General features: G+C 32.5%; 1 protein-coding gene across 2 annotated transcripts in view; it reads left to right on the top strand.

Moving 5' to 3' along the window:
- Positions 1–18,306, top strand: part of LOC126768858 (sorbin and SH3 domain-containing protein 1) — a 150,863-nt gene that overhangs the window by 26,645 nt on the left and 105,912 nt on the right. The window contains exons 3-5 of one of the 2 annotated variants that reach the window (XM_050487223.1): positions 10,965–11,116; positions 12,288–12,343; positions 14,874–15,851. In XM_050487223.1, coding sequence (XP_050343180.1) covers positions 10,965–11,116; positions 12,288–12,343; positions 14,874–15,851 — 1,186 coding nt within the window. Of the gene's footprint in view, positions 1–10,964; positions 11,117–12,287; positions 12,344–14,873; positions 15,852–18,306 lie in introns of those variants that run through there. The other variant, XM_050487224.1, reaches the window with a different exon arrangement.

The raw sequence follows: 18,306 nt of genomic DNA, 5'->3' as shown, positions 1-18,306 counted from the left end.
TATTGCCCTTAAAAATATAGGACATAAATAATATACTCAATGCTATCTGGGGAAATGACAGCGAACCTTTCCTTACAGATCGAATTTGGCAATGATTGTATTATAAATCATGTTGTTATATTTGTATACATTATAATATCCGTCCGTACGGCGGCACTTATTTTTATTCGTTTGTTTAGAATCATAAATACTAAACTAAAAAAAATATTTACGACTAAATTCAATATGCTGGTAATTAAAGTGAATATGTAAAAATATTCTGTGTATAAACTGGTTATGTAGCAGATTTGGTTTATTGTTAAATGACTGACAGATTACTAGAAAACGTTTTGGAAAAACCTGATCTTAATTGGTCACCACTAGATGACAATTGCGCTGTAAGAAAAAGTAACCATTACGTTAAAGTAAATAAACTTTTATCAAAATGGGAGAAGAGGCCTTAGCTCTGCAGTGAGACATTCACAGGCTGTTACTGGTAAGTAAACTTTCCCAATGAGCCACCAACCAACCTTCGGAACTAAGAAGTAATGTCTCTCGTGCCTGTTATTACAACAATCTTACTTAAGTAGTAATTTTGTGCTTATAATATATTCAAAATTTTTGATTAATTCTAATTTTAATTTAAAATAATTTTTCGTAAATTTATTTCTTTATAAAAAGGTCAATGGAAATGTCTCTTGGAAAGGGTCCGTCCAAATGGTCACGGTAGCATGCGAAAGCGATCCCGTGGCGCTTTTCGTTAAGACGGAAAGGCTACCGCTGATTTTATAGTGGGTATTCCGATGTTCGGGGCGCACTCGGCGCCTTGGAGCCGGCGAGCTCCACATACCCTGTTCCCAGAGGGGAAATGCGTAACGCATTTTTCCAGCGATAAAGAAATAGGTCCGTCCAAATACAATCAATAAAAAATATTTTATTGAGTCTTTTATTTTAAATTCACTTTATTAAAAGCAAATACTTACAGAATTTTTCATTTTCAAGTTGTTGGCATAAAAATCTTCGCTAGAAAATGTTATGAATATTTTCGTTGTAGAAACTGAGTTTTACGCGAGGCCGTGTCAAAAAAGTGTACAAAAAAGCAATATATCAAATAGCGCACAAATGGAATTCCTTACCAACTCACGTGTTCCCCTCCTCTTACAACCCAGGTTCCTTCAAACGAGGCGTGAAGAGGCATCTTGCGGGCCGGCAAGGCGAAGGCGGCTAGTGCAGAACGTTTTTCCCGTCTGTACTGGCCGTCGTCGTGTTTGGACTCTACTACCACTTACTACCAGGTGGAGTCATTTGCCCTCCCGGCAAATATAAAAAAATAAAAAAAATAAAAAATATAACGCTCATAAAAATGTGTATTCGAGTGTAGAGATATTTCACTTCGAAAACTTTGCGATGTTCTAAATACCGTAAAATGGAGACACTTATACGTAGTGTAATAAAAAAATAGAAGTCAAAAAGAAAAGTAAAGAAAACAAATATCTCCAGCGATATATATGCGCTGAATCATCGTGCATCGATGCATGAACATCGAATTATATGGATATGTAGTACTATTTTTATAATAAAGTCACTGAGGTATTTCCTGAGAATAATATCTTCATTTTCTTTCAACAGTGCTTCAGCGATACGCTCGAGCGAACATTAGATGTGAGTAAAGTTTGCCGAATTGTTTCCTTAACAAACAACAATCAATCTTAGTAACGAGTGTTCGCTTATCTTTATTTACTAAATATTTCGCCTAAGCATTTTCACTTGTGTCTTGTTACAACTAATTGTTTTAATATTAAATGTATTTTTGCTAATAAAATTTTATTCGTGATAACTATTTACTAATTAATAATAAACAGTTTACCAAGCAGTTTGTGTAAAATAAAATCAATACAAGAGTTTATTTTATCATATAGTAATTGTAGTAGGAAATTAAAACAAGACCGCTTTGAATCATGATCAAAAAACCTTCTCTATTAATCTAGTCATATGTCATGATGATAAAAAGTAAGATTTGGTCAGTCAAAGGCGTTATTCAGTTTGCATCTTACCTTTTACTGAGAGACAGAATTCTCGAGTAAGTCTTTATTTCTAGAGCACTTGAAGAAAGGCGTAAAAGTCTGCGTTATTTCCACATCCTCGTTCCATACGTAGGTCTTATCGGAGGCTTTCAGCGTTTCCCCCTTTCCTAGAATCGGTACGCTGTTACCTAACAGTTTTTGTACGTGAATTTTGTTGCCATGTTTTATTTGACATCGAATTCAGATAATATGCTACATTTATGTCCTTCCCACTAATAAGCGAGTTAAATCTTTTTAAATTTGCTGTGTGCTATATATAAATTTGAATTTTATTCTTTTAAGAAACTAAAAAAAATATTATTTCTATTGTTTTTAAGCATTTCAGTTCCAAAATATAATTGGATGTTTATCTTTAGTTTGATGATTTTTCATTATATATTTTTTTGTATAATATACTTATTGCAAAATAAAGGATATTATATCTATAATCACGGAAAAAATCATCATTATAATGATCATCTTTTAACAAGCCAGTAAAATAAACAAATTAGATACAATTTATATAATACACTACGACCATGATTCTTAAATAAAAAGGGCGATTTGTTCTGTCCACATTTAAAACATTGATTTTAAAAATAAAAATAAAAACAATAATAAATATGTTTCTATATTATTATATGCTCAAGATAAAGAGACGAAATAAATGTTCACGAAAACATATACATGTATACACATAGACAAAAAGATCCTTTACAAAAAAAACCGAGCCGAGATGACCCAGCGGTTATAACACGTGAATTCTTCACCGAAGATTCAAACCCAGACAGGAGTCACTGAAACGTAATGGTCTAAGCTTCGTTCGTTACATTTATAATAGGTAGTACAGTATGGTCGAAATTAGTACGTTTTAACTAACTCGTCCTTGTCTGCCTGTATGTTTTTCTGATCACTACAAATTGTGTATTCGTTTATAAACTGAAGCCGAGATGGCCTAGTGGTAAGAACGCGTGAATCTTAACCGATGATCGTGGGTTCAAACCCGGGCAAGCACCACTGAATTTTCATGTGCTTAATTTGTGTTTATAATTCATCTCGTGCTTAACGGTGAAGGAAAACATCGTGAGGAAACCTGCATGTGTCTAATTTCATTGAAATTCTGCCACATGTGTATTCTACCAACCCGCATTGGAGCAGCGTGGTGGAATAAGCTCCAAACCTTCTCCTCAAAAGAGAGAGGAGGCCTTAGCCCAGCAGTGGGACATTAACAGGCTGTTACTTATAAACTTACGTCCCATGTTTTTATAACTATTCATTGAAAAAATTACAATAAAACAGGAAAATTTGTATACAATTAGGAATTTTTAAATTGGTGGAAAACACACAGGCACAAGGAACATAACATCGTAGGTTCCAAGGTTAGTGGCGATTTAGCAATGTAAGAAATGGTTAATATTTCTTTCAGTAGCGATGTTTATAGGCGGTGGTAACCACTTCCCATGACGTGGCCCGTCCATCTATTTTATAAAAAAAAAACTGTATGCGATATATCAGTATAGTGCTAAGACAAACTAATTTAATACTTGTAAGTCCAGTTAAAAGATGATGTGCTATTTTTATATTTCAAAATTTTTTATACTTAAAACATATTTTTTATGCTTCCATGCCACATTGCCTTTCAGTTGATTTGTAAGTTTCATTGCCTTTTTATAATAAATACTATAAATAATGTAAGTATTTTTTTAATGTTTACATATATACACCTAACGTTTTTAAATTTGTGAAAACAGAAATATAAGTCATAATTTTTGATTATTGTAAAATATAAAGAGCTACTAAAGGTGGTGCTGATGTTACAAACTTAATTTCCTTTGAAATGAAAATATTGGACACTGCGAGTACAAAATATACACATCACAACTCTAAGTACATACAACTTTTTTGTTGGAATTCATTAGAATGCAACTAGACGTGTCCGCACGATTCGTTTGCAAATTTTAGACGAACACTAATATACATTTTCTATAAAAATAAAATTGAGGTAAATCCTTTTTAGTCAATATTGACAAGACAAAAATATAACATAGATTAAAAAATAGTAGTGTATCTACAATATATACTGATGTGTGGCTTTGATAGTGGTTTTATGCTGACGGCCTAGTTATTGGAAACGGCACAAAGCGTAGAAATCCATGCGCTTTTAGCACTGGAAAAGGCTGTGTACATCATATGGTAAATTCTGTAGTGTATGGTCACTACATTAGCCGGCGAGCATTCACGATTATTGTTTATAACTGTTTTTTTAATTAATTATATTCATAAGATGACCCCTATTTATACCGATAATGGGTTCGAAGTCAAAAAGAAAACCACTGCTTGTCTCCTAAAGTTGTCTTATTTAGACACTGAAAATCTTTTAAAATAAATCAAATTAACTTAAGGCATGTTGAGTACAATTATAAATGCACACATAAACGATAACGCATATAACACTATATACACGCACACACACACACATTCACACATATACATACAAAAACACGCGTACGAACATATTATTATTAATTGTTTTATTTTTCTTTTTATTTTTTATTTGTTTTTTTTATATTTTTTTACTACACCTTTGAAAGTATCTAGGAATCTAATCTAGTGTGCAATGAATTGTCGAAGAATCGCTGACTCTGATAGTACAATTAATTAATTTCGGAGTCAGGTCCACCACCAGTGTTGTTAATGTAAAAATCCTAAATTTGGGTAATACTGCAAACAAATTGTGTACATGATTCTTTTGGGTGTAAATAAAAAAATATTATTTTTATTAATATTTAATAATAATAATAGTCTGTGATATTATTCACATACGGCCAATCTGATCCCAAACCAAGCAGAGCTTGTACTATGGAAACCAGACAATTGCTTTACTACATATACTACTTTTCTTTTGCAAATACATACTTATATAGATAATTACACCCAGACTCAGGACCAACAGGCATGTTCACAAATGTCTGTCTTGGGTAGGAATCGAACCCACAACCTTCGGCTTGAAAGGCAAGTATCTGCCAACCACGCCATCCGGACCGTCTCAATTTATTTTGTTTTATCTTTTTTTATAATTAGAAATTGTATATAAAAACTTTTGTCAAGATTCTTTGTAGAAAATTTTACTTTCTGCATGGAGAAACTTTTATTCATAACATATTTAGTACTTATGCTAATGCTTTAGATATTCAAAATTGAAAATGTAAATTGAGAAAATAATTAACGATAATAATATTCCTTAATTTATTTTTGCTACCGAATATTAATAGCAGTGATAAGAGTACTGCTAGTTATAAATAGGGTAAATTGGTTATGGTTTTCAAGGAGGTTGAAGGGATCGCGTAAGCAAAACACGTGCACGTAGAGTCATGCGTACGTGCGTCAAATACCGATGTCGTACTTCCGTCTAACCAATGATAAAAGAACTGTGGTAATCCACAATCATAATAATTTTATTACATAACGCAGTAATGATAACGCAGTTCTTTCTAAACTGGACCATTTCCATCTGGATATGTGACAACATATTCTATTAAAGCAAGGTTCTTTATTAAATTTTTATAAAATTTTACAAGAAAATGTATTCATTTCAGAAAATGTGTTAAATATGTTATTCATATCAAGCTTTACATGTTTATTTATAAACTTATTTTAAAATATATACTCAATAATATAATAAGCGTGAATGTGTGGTTGTGTGTTTGTTTATTTGTTTTTTTTTTCAAGTCTTATCTACTGAATCGATCATCATGCGATTTTACACGTTGTCAGAGTTACAGAAAAGAACATAAGTTACCTAATTACCCTCCTCCCCTCTCACACGCGAGCGTAGCCGCGGGCAAAGTATTTTAATAAAGTTGAATGTTGTTTGTTGCTTTCATTTTACGTGCCTTTCATCTTCTTCAATGAAAAATTTATCGGAGGAACATGTGATCAACATAATATGCTTATGGGTTCTTCGTATTTAAAGGGGATCCGTTCTTTTTTTATTATAAATATCTTTAATTATAGATTTTTAACTGCCGATATAAGAAGAAAACTTTTATAAGCATAAGGCCTATGTCTGTCTATGTCATCATATCTGAAACGCCTTCGATGGGTTTTTTTTAAACTAACACTGTTTTAATACCAGTATTGTTTTAACGTGAAAATCAGTTTCACCGTTTCAAGGCAATCAGTTATTTATGTAGTTGTTGTCAAGATTCCCCATTTAACATCGATTTGCCCGATCTACTTGTTTAGCACACTATATAAATTTAATGTAATTGAATTATTATGAATTATCATAAGTACAATAGACTACCACATGCTTTGAACAATGCAATATACGTATGATGATAAGTATAGCTATTAAGGCTTCTAACTACTGGACAAGGGTTTTGTTTTCGAGTGTCAAAAAAAAAGGTTTCTTAGTTTTCAACTGACCAATGATCCTATCAGCATCATTTATTTTCCCGTTAAACAGCACTAACGTTTATTGTTATGTTCCAGTTTTGAGTGAGCTAATTTAATTTTAGACATAGACACATAGCTTTTTAGTTACCAAGGTTGGTGACGCATTGGCACTGTAAGGAATGGTTAATACTTCTTATAGCGCTACTGTCTATTTGCAAATAATTCCTAATATATAATATATTAAAAATATATGTTGTTTTTTTTAATAATTTAACTAAATTTTAGTTTTAGCTTTTAATATTTAAAAGTAAAATTATAACATATATAAAGCCATAAAAATCAAATGAGCTTAAAGTCAAAGATTTATTGTCATTGACTTCAAATCATATAAATCTTATAACTATTTTATTGTTATTGATTCGTCTATAAATTATTAAGTTTAATATGTCTGTATTGCGCCAGCAACCAGAAGGTTGATTACAGATTGTGGAACTTATACTTTTAATTAAACTAACTGCCAGACTACATACTTCCTTAGAATTTCAACGATAAAACTTCAAAACTTTATGTACGAAGAGGTTTTGTCGGATTGAACTTTCGTAAACATGATATCCGTTTGTTTTGCATATTTGTATTACTTATCTTATCGTTTTGTTTTTATTGTTAACTAGTTTCCGCCCGCGGCCCGCAGGTTTGGTAGGGTTTTAGGTACCCTTGATCCTTTTTTGTACCCCTGACAACGTGTATGCAAAGTCTCATGATGATTGGTTAAGTAATTAAGACGAAAATGACACATTGACACTTTTGCATTTATAATATAAGTTAGTAGTTAACTATAATAAGTTGAAAAGTACATGTTTTATTTGTGTTAAAAGAAAAATCTTTTCTCAGTTCGTTATTCATGGTTTACTTCTTCGTTACATTCCTTTTGATGGTAAGAAACAGGTTTCTAGCAAGTTCTTAAATACCGAACTTCTCAAGATTTTAATATATCAAGGATTAAAAGTTGAATAAAAGTAATTCGAATCCTACTCTCTTGGAATTATTTCTATAATTTATGATTTACAAACATGTAGTTTTATTGAATTTATTTCTATTTTACAAGGATTCATAAAGTTTTGTTGTAATTGCATGTCCCTTTATGTTTTATTTATAAAACTAAAATGTATAATGTCAAATATGAGTAATTCCATAGCGAGTTAAAAGGCACAAGCAGCAGCGCTTGCTGCAGTCTCTATGACTGTCATAGCAATGAACATTCAAGTAACACGTTAAACCCAACACGTCGAGATAATAACTTTGCGCTCTCTCATGAAAATTTTATTTTAATGTTACTTATAATATCTCAATTTATTAACATACAATGTGAGGTCGTTGGCCTATTAAAAATACACCGAGGTTCTGCACGTAGTCATGGAATCAGCTCGTGAGTTTGCCTTGTACAGGATTAATATTCGAAACGAGTGACGATCCCCGATACAACAATAGCTACGTTCTCACGGCGCATGCATATTCGAATAATGCCCATATAATGTTTCGATGAAATTGGCTCTATCGTCGCGTGCCTCCTAAGCTTAGTGTCTACTTTGACTTTCTCGGGGTGACTGGACGATAGTCGTATTAAATCTTTGTCTTGATTTATATTTTTTTATTTGGTTATTTTTTTTAATTTATAATAATGCTTATAACTGCTTGATTTGATATATAATGTATCATATTATATAATTGTTGGTCGTGTTGTTAGTGTTGTAAGTGTTCTATAATGACTGGTTCTCTGTGTGTGTGATTATTAAGGCTGGTGTGGAAAGAGCAAGGATTCTCTGAGTGCACTCCGGAAGGAAACATGTTAAAGTTTTGTTCACCGGCGGCGAGGCGGCGTGAACCTAGCGCGGTTTGTAACTACTGAATTTTCAACGTGCCGCAATAGTTTAAGTGCTCTGTTATACGCAATATGACTTAATGAGTTTTCCTCTTTCTCGAAATATTAAATAGTACTTACTACTTTTCAGAATATATATATATTTATTTATTAATAAAAATATCTAATTTTATGATAAAAGAAATATGATGAAAAATTTGATCGATTCGTTATTATGTTATGTAATCTCTAAGATATATACATTCATTGTTAATTAGAAAAAGTTTAACGTTTAATTATGGTGAAAACGAGTTCTGGAACACAATTCTATATTTATTCTATTATTGTCTTTCATTTAGCGATTCCGTTTGCGGTCAATTTATCTAAATTCAGGTTTATTTTTGTACAAGAAAACATTTTTAAGCATTATTTGTTCTGGTTTAAATTACTACGTCAGCGTTTTGTTTGTTTCCATGTAAAATATGAAACGCTGCAGAGAAGCGAGCTCTACATAATTATGGTCCGCTTGCATCCGTGTAACGATATTATTTTTATGGGTAACATTCACATTGGATAGTATTATCAGTAGAAGTTATTGCAGTCGATAATAGCATTATTTGCTTATTTGTCTTTTTTTTTTCTTTCAAATATTATTTGTTGGTAGTATTTGTTTTTATTTGGTTTCTAGTTGGTAGTATTTTAATCCTACTCTAATTCAATGTATGTGTTATCGTTTTAAAATATTTTGATACAAAATAATTCTATTAACTAATAATTATGTATCTATTAAATAAAACGAAACTAAAAAACTAATAACACCTCGCACTTGACTTATAATTGGGCAAAGGGCTCAAATCTTGAGAAAAAAGGTTTGGAGGTTTCTCCACCATGCTGCGCTACTATGGGTTGAAAGCATTCGAAAAGTCAGTGGATTTGGTCCTGCAATCGCTCAACTAAGCCACAGCTTTGCGTTCAAAAATTTATTTATCCTACTCAAGTCATAAGTCTTATCCTACTCAAGTTATCAATGCTGCTATCTTCTAAAAGTATATGCAGAATTTTAGTATAGAACCTTGCCCAAAGAAGGATGAATTGACTTGAAACTTGGCGCTTTAAGAATTTCTTGTTCTTATGTTTAATACAATATTTTTATGTCCAAAATAATATTGATTATTTTAATATATAAAAGTTCCAGCTTTGTTCAAAACGTCCAGAAGAGAGTCCCAAAAGCAGAGATTGTAAAAGACCTAACCGTTTTTTTTAAATAATTGAATAGAGATCAATTTAGAAATATACTAATAAAACAATTGTTTTATTAGTATATTTCTGAATTTATAAGGAAATTTTAAGCAATAAACTCTGGTACTGCAAGATGTAAAAATAACTATATGAAGGCGATAGCAACCTTCACACGAGTACCAACAACTGTACAAAGTTTCCAATCAATCGGATAAACGATGCGCGAAAGCATAGAAAACGAACAAAACTCAATATTCATTTTAATATCACGTCGCATTACTTTTGTAAAAATAATAATGGCACTGTAGTTTTAAAGACTACCTACTACTACATTTTTTTCTTCTATTTAAGTACTAAGCTTATGTAACAAGTATACGAAATATTGGACTTTATCGTGTACTGCTAATTCAGCATATAATTTTTTTTTATAACACAACATTTACAATATTACTTGTTGACGTTGATTAGGCGGGTATTTAGTTAAACACGGAGTTCTCTTTTTCTGTCACGTATTTTTTTTAACGATTTATAAGTATAGCCATTAAAATATATAAACGAAATAAAAAAGCCGGTAAATATTGTAACCAGCAATTTTCACCCTTTACTGCACTCTAATTCAAATATTCTGACAACTGATCACATGCAAACTTTTGCATGTTGAATTTTTTAGTTCATATTTAACACAAATGAAACGGTTTAAATGTAGTACCACGAGTGAAAAGATGGGTAATCAGAACGCTTGTCAAAGAATATACGAAAATAAACTTTTCCACTACCGTTATAATTATAACTTTAAAAAGGCTTATCATGATAAGCCTCTCCGCATGATAAATGTGAAGAGAGGTTTTGAAAGCAAAAATTAACTTAAATGAGTCTCAAAGCTTAACAAGTACATACTACTTATATAACTAACTTTTATTATAACTTTTTACTGGTGGTAGAGCTTTGTGCAAGCTCGTCTGGGTAGGTACCACCCACTCATCAGATATTCTATCGCAAAATAGCAGTACTTGGTATTGTGTTCCGGTTTGAAGGGTGAGTGAGCCAGTGTAATTACAGGCACAAGGGACATAACATCTTAGTTCCCAAGGTTGGTGGCGCATTGGTTATGTAAGCGATGGTTAACATTTCTTACAATGCCAATGCCTATGGGCGTTGGTGACTACTTACCATCAGGTGGACCATATGCTCGTCCGCCTTCCAATTCTATAAAAAAAATAAAAAAAAAAAAAAGTTTGAAAATATACATCAGTGAAGTAGTAACATTACCTTCCTACTAATGCTTAAAATTAAATATTTTATAATATGTGGAGCTTCATAAAAACTAAAGCTAGTTTAGGTGACATATCTGTTTTACTATTTATTCCTTCAATAGTGAGCTATTATAATTAATTATGTCGTATTTATCTTATACGTCTTAATTTCAGGTGAATCCCGGTCGGAAAGCTTCACTGAGTGGGATCCGTGAAGGAAATGTAATCACTTCGATAAACGGCAAGCAGACCAAAGACATGACCAATGCCGATGCTCATGCGATGCTACGCTCCGCTGGACCCGTACTGAAACTCGGGTTGAATGAGTGAGTGATTAATACAAGTTTCAATCTATTTTTCAAAGTTTGCATATTTATTATTCATGACTTGATTACAGAATTTAGTTTACATGTATTTTAAACACGGATATTTGATTCGAATGTCCCATGGGAAACATTTATCTGCATAATTTTATTTAAACTAAAAACATGTGTCGCTGAGTATGTTCAGTATCCGAAAAATAATAACAAACCAACATTCAGCCCACAAAAAGGACCCGCTTGCTTGCTTGCTCGCTGTTCTTAAATGCCTTAGACTTATATAGCACATTTGCAATAATAATTATTCAATCAATTTGTCAAATGATTCAATCTAATGTGACTAAAACTATGGAGCACCTGAAACTTATGGTATGATTTGTTTTAATTTAATGTTATTTTTGTATATTTAAATATCAACACTTAAGTCTATTTAAATTAATAAAATATAAACTCTTTTGAAAGCGACAAGTTTGCGTTAAATCAAGATAGAAATGCAAACATTTGCGCTCTAGATTTGCATAACAGTACAGTCAAGTACAAAAGTAGTGAACACCGAGACAGAGGAATGCAAAGTGACGTAGATAGTAAAGTATCATGAAATACAGCGACATTTTTAAATGAGAGTTACTCTTATTCCCCAGCTGTGAAATCGACATTTTGCGAGCGACTGTATCGGAGGCTCGTTTTAAACTAGTTAATCCTCGTTCGTTTCACGTGATATTTGAACTCGAACTGTTTTGGAAATGGGAAATGATTGAATCCCTATGCTTTAATGAATGTCGCTCTGTCGCATATGACTGGAAATGAGCAAATGGTGTGGTCGGAATCGAATTATCTATGCTCTGTAGCTGCTTCCATATCTGTTTCTCTTACTTTAAAATTTAATTATAAATGAAATAGAAACATTTTTAACGACTACATATAAATTTATTAAAACTAAAGATATATTCTTTTGAAAAATATAGTTTATATTTGTATAAATGAGTAATATATCATCAAGTAAGCTATTTAAATGTACAATTTGCACATATTAACTGCAATTTAAATGTTATTATAATGTCACTTTATTATTTTTTAAACTTATACTCACATTTATGAAATTGTATCACATAGAGAAAATACAATCTTATGAAATTAACTGACTCCCATGTTTTAATCTAAGTTTTCTTGTCGTCAGAGACAGAGAGTTGTCACCGCGAAGAAGATCTATTGGAAAAGCTACCGAGTTAAAAAGTAAGTTTGAGGAATTTTCTGGAATGTAAAATTAGTTTAATTAATATATATGTCATTATAACTTTGCAGGAGGGAAAAGAAAAAACACCTTTACTTTAAATTGAATCCAATCTGTCAAGACACATTCTTGTTTTATCGAGCTTCAAGGCTGAGATATATAACATAAGTTTTGAATAAATTTTAGTATTAGTGTTCTTGAGTTATATAGTTTTTTGTTTTTTTTTTTTTTTTATAACAGCCTGTGAATGTCCCACTGCTGGGCTAAGGCCTCCTCTCCCTTTTTTGAGGAGAAGGTTTGGAGCTTATTCCACCACGCTGCCCTTTTTTTTTCTCGCCCGGTCTTCTTCGGCGAAGCGGGTCAGCGGAGGCACTCTCTTCGCGCTCCCGCTCCGCGGCCTCCTTCTGCGACATGATATTTTCGACCATCTCGATCCAGCACATTTCGCTACCAAGCATGGCATTTATCACGCTCAGTAGCGAAAGGTCTCCGCCGATTAAAGTCACCAGGGAAAGACGCTGAGGCCCCCAAGCGGCACACTCCATCAGAGTGTGGCATGCCGTGTCCGTAGGTGCACCACACTCGTGGCAGGAGGGCCTGACTATTCCGTGCAGGTACTTACCGAAGCACCCATGTCCAGTAAGCATCTGAGTCAGTCTGAATGTCAGTGTGCCGCCTTTTCTCGTTACCCAGCGATTCAAGTGGGGACGGATCGCCTCCACTGTCGCCAGGTCTGCTGATGGGGACCTCAGATTCTCCTCCCACCTGCGAATCAGGGCTTGCTGGGCGAGAGTCCTGATTCGCAGCACCACCTCCAACCCTGGACGGACGTGACCTCACTTCCGCCCGGAACCGGTACACTTCCGCGAGCACCTCCGCCTGGAGCTCCCACCCTCACCGCTATGATTTTCTGCGGCCTTCGCAAGAGAACCTTGTTCCGAGCGCTGAGAGCGTCCACCCAGATGAGCGCACCGTATAGAGCCATGGACCGCATAACACCGACGTATAATCACCGGCATGGCGTTTCTGGCCCTCCTACATTTGGTAGGAGCCGGCTTAAGGCAGCAGCAGCGTTGATAAGCTTCGGGCCAAGTTGGACAAAATGCTGCCCGAAGCTCCATCTTCCGTCCAGGGTCAGGGCCAGATACTTCATGTGGGCCTGCACCTTAATCACCGTCCCCTGGACGGTAAGACACGCCCCTCGAGGAGGGACCACGCTGCTCTAATGCGGGTCGGTGGAATACAAATGTGGCAGAATTTCAGTGAAATTAGACACATGCAAGTTTCCTCACGATGTTTTCCTTCACCGTAAAGCACGAGATGAATTATAATAACTAATTAAGCACATGAAAATTCAGTGGTGCTTACTGGGGTTTGAACCCACGATCATCGGTTAAAATTCACGCGTTCTTACCACTGGGCCATCTCGCCTGTAGCTTTTCATTTGGTTAATTATTTTACTCAAATTATGTGGCTAAGCTGTTCCCTCGAAATCGTAATAAGTAGCACTCCGTTGAAATACTAGCTGCAAAAGGGCGCTGACTCATGTCTATACAAATTCTTTCAAGTTTTCAAATGAACTGTGGCATTAATAACAGGCGACAAAATATAAGAAAACTTTTCCTTTTTAAGTACAGTTTATTGTTACATATTTATATTTTTAAATAATAATAATAAGAAAAATTAAATATTTTTTAGTAAATATATACTTATAATCTGCTTAAGCTGCTTTGTTATAGAAAAATAAAAATGTTTAAGATAATATTTATGTAATTACAATTTACTGAATTGAAAGTGGTCAGTAAATCAACAACAACATCACTAATGCTTTTTAACATTATGTTTATGAAAAATAAACGTCGAATTTTAAAAATTGCCTTATTATTCAATTAAGTTCGTATTTTCACATTATTTTTTCTAAAAGTATTTAAAAAATATCTATAGCTAGGCAAATTTTTATATCTTTATGTATCTTATGCCTAAAACTTTTTCAAAGATTTAAATATATTTTTTAAAGATTTTCGTAAAATATTTTTTTATGGTAAAACCCATAATATTTTTTTACGGTTTTTGTGTTTATGAAAGCTTCTTTCAAGAACATTTTTAGACAGAATAAGATTAAATTTGAAATAGCTTTTTTCTCTCTTTTTAACAGCAAATAGTCTAATGTAATAAGATGCATACGATGCGTTCCGGAAACACGTGACGTGCGGGGAAGGAAATTTAATATCCAAGAAGAAATCCAATTTAATGCAAAGTAATACTTTGAAGAAATTTAAATTGAATTTTTAACTCATAAATATATTATGAAAGTCAACTTAAATACTAGTGGCATTACTTAACTGTATCCATTATTTATTATTCATTACTAACTAATCACCCGCTAAACAACGCTTATGTGTGGGGCTGTAAATAATTACTACTTAAATACCGTAATAATATAAGAAGTATTTTATATAAAAACTAAATAACTGTTATTTAAGTTATTCTAGTTGACATATTTATATTCTACAACAAACTATTCTGTTTCAGGGCCTTCACAACTAATTTCGGAGATAAACAGCGGAAAAGCAACGCCACAAGCGCCTGTCTACGCTACAATCCGGCCGCCACAGTCCCCGCACAATAAACTTTCGTCTCCGATACGATCGCTAAACTCACCATTGTCAACTCTAAACTCAACACCGCTTGTAAAGTCCATCGTTTCTTCGGAGGAATCTATAAAGTTTCATCCGACTAATCCTTTCTACTCCACTTTACCAAATTACACGAGTACTTCTAAACTTCCTATCCCGAATGGAAAAACCACAAACGCCCAATCTTCATTACTTAATAGGTCAATAAATAGATCGTCAGATTCCTATAATAAAAACAATGATCATGACTTAAAACTGTCCTCATTTTTTTCTAAGAAATTTGACTCTGGACCAAGCAGTGTACCCAGCATGGCCAGACATGACTTACAAGCGAATTTTTTTTTAGAAGTGACTCCACAAAAGAGATTTACAAATGAAAATTACAACTCACTCTCCAATGATCAGATAAAGGCAAAAGAATTTAGAAAAAACAGTGATTTCGATAAGGACAATATGAAAAATCCTTTCGAGTCAATCGATAATTTCTGCGACAAATACAACTCCAGTGATAAAATTAATGGAACGTCTAGTGACCAATCGAAACAACTTTATTATTCGAAAAATGATGGTGATTTTCGAATCAATGAAGAAGTAATAAAACATTCATCCGTAACTGAGCAAAAAATTAAAGAAATTGAAGAAATAAAGACGATAAAAAAAGTAACGCTTAATGGGTCAGTTGGTACTGAACATAATCAAATAAACGGCGTGTCGAATGAGAGATCGTCGTTACATAATAGCACGAATGAAAAGATAATTCCTACGACAATTCAAAACGAAGATTTATATAGAAGTAAAGTCGAAGAGGACAATATCAGTCATGGATGTATCCGTACTCCTACTTTTCAATCTCCTTGTGAAGAATATAATGTAGGTAAGTACTTTAGTATTGTTTCTATTAAATATACTGTTCATAATGTTATTTTATTGTCTCGTGTTGCCCATTTTTTTAACTAAATTTAACGATTTTTTTAATGTGCACATTTAAGGCTCTGAACCTTCCAAATTATATATTTACTATAATTTATAATTATTATAATGTTATATTCGCCTTTTATACTATAAGATTCTTAAAATCTAAGAGATCTTTGGTCAGCCAACGATTATAAACTCGGTATGATTAGTTATTTAATAAGTAAACAAATGGCAATATATCTCTTCATTTTCCCGTATTAGTATATCTTATAGTCTAGTTATAATCCTGCTTTTAAATTTTGCATATTTACAATTATAACATTAAAATATATGGGATATCTTCTGCAAATCTTTTTTTTCAAAATGACTTTTCCTAATAGTTTAGTAGTGTGAAGATGTTTTTTCAGAAAATACTTAAAAATGATGGTTACTGAATGTATTTAGAGCAATAGAAAAATGTTAACAAATGCGATATGAAAAACTCGATATACTACTCGTTACAATATTAAAATTGTTGTTTTTAATTGCCACCCTTTCTTGTTAAAATTATTCGTTAACCCAAAAAAAATTATATCCAATTTACAAATAAGGTACACGCGTCATGTCACCGGTGTGAACAGCATATATACAAAAACTACCTGTGACGTATGAGATTGATTGTATAATTGGGATTATATGTAATTAACGAAATTACTTTTCGTATAGGTTAATTGCTTAAATTTATTTTCAACATCAATTAATGAATGGCGGATGCTTTGTTGTAATATATGCTGTAGTATAATGTGCAGTAATTTAGACGATAAAATAACAGGGGATTTGATAATGACATCAATGACTGCATTTAAAAGATAATTTATTAATTTGCTATGTGCAACATTAAGGCAACTTTAATAACTAATTATTTTTTAAAGATGGATCAATATATTTAAGGAGTATTTTTATTTGCATACTACGATTGTTTATAATACTATTTTCAACATTAAATAGTTTATTAACTTTTAACTTTTACATCAGTTCAGTTAAGTAAGATTTTTTCATTTTTGTTCATAATAAAAATATTATATTATGTGTTACTTTAAACAACATATATTTGATTTGTTATGTTTTTTGAGGTCTAGATTTAATTAGCCAGAGCTATCATAAAATGTAACTATAGAAAAATATTTTCGTTTCTTCATTTTTATGAAGATATGTGGTAATTATATAGTTTATTTAGTTTGTATAATATAAACCTTTTGCTATATAAGAAACCACTGGTGGAAGGTCTATTTATCTTAGCTAGTGACAAATAAAAATTTAGTAAAAAAAACTAGTAATAAAAAAACCAACACTTTCAGAGATTTTCTTTGTATTTTTGAGGTCCCTTGACATAACGCTGGCCATATTATTCAAAAAGGATATTTCAGGTGAAAGCTACTAAATTATTATAAAATAAATTCTTTTAACTTTGCTTCTTACTTAACCAGTACCTATTTCCTCTTTTAGATTCCTGTCGAAAACCCTTGTTCTTTTTAGGACATAATTTGAATGAGATCAAATTTCTACGGCTTCATTAATTTCATTGATCCCTTTCACCCTTTCATCCGCTAAGCTTTGGCAGATTTACAAACTGAACGCAAGTATGATGATAGAAATTTGACCTGCCAAGTCAACTTTCCGATAAATTCGTTGGTAATGGAATTACCAGTTTTATGTTTCGTACACTTTTTTGAGCGCTAAAATAGTTTTAAGCGTGGTTTTTACGCTCTTTTATTTCTAAACAAATTTCTTTAACAATATTAAATAACTTTATGATAATATCGGTATTTTTTTAAATATATAAGTGATATATACTATAATGTAAATAATAATTATAGTACAAACAACAATAAAATATCGCAGTGTATTTCATTGTCGTTGACGTTGACGTTATTACGTGCGTTAAAAGTATTACTTTGTAACAATTTAATTGTTTTTTTTTTTAAGAAATACAACCTATTCTTTTATTTAATGACAACCTTCTACCAACCCACATTGAAGCTCCGTGGTGGAATCCAAACCATCTCGTCAAAAGCATATAATGAGGTATTAGTTCATTCGTAGGCAATTGCCCAGTAAATTTACTGGCTGTTACTTTTACAAGTTTAACTAATAAAACTATTTTCCCATCCAGTCAAGCGTAAAATCTGTGTTAGGAGTGGGTTTAACAATAGACCAAGAGACTTGTGGTCTTATAATTTTATGTATAGCCCAGCTAAGCTAAAACAGTGTTGTTATTATCATCAAAATAAATGTTTGTATATTAGCCCTCTATACGTTCCTGAACTATTTCTTTGACCGTGATAAGACTTCGATGAGATTTTCTGCAAATACTAATGAAGGCCCTGGCTCAGAAATGACTTTTTCGGCGTATGTTTGTCTTTCCATGTAAATGT

Source organism: Nymphalis io, chromosome 6 (assembly GCF_905147045.1).
Source record: "Nymphalis io chromosome 6, ilAglIoxx1.1, whole genome shotgun sequence".
In the NCBI taxonomy this organism is placed as follows: Eukaryota; Metazoa; Arthropoda; class Insecta; order Lepidoptera; family Nymphalidae; genus Nymphalis; species Nymphalis io.
This window is presented reverse-complemented; position numbering and strand designations above follow the sequence as displayed.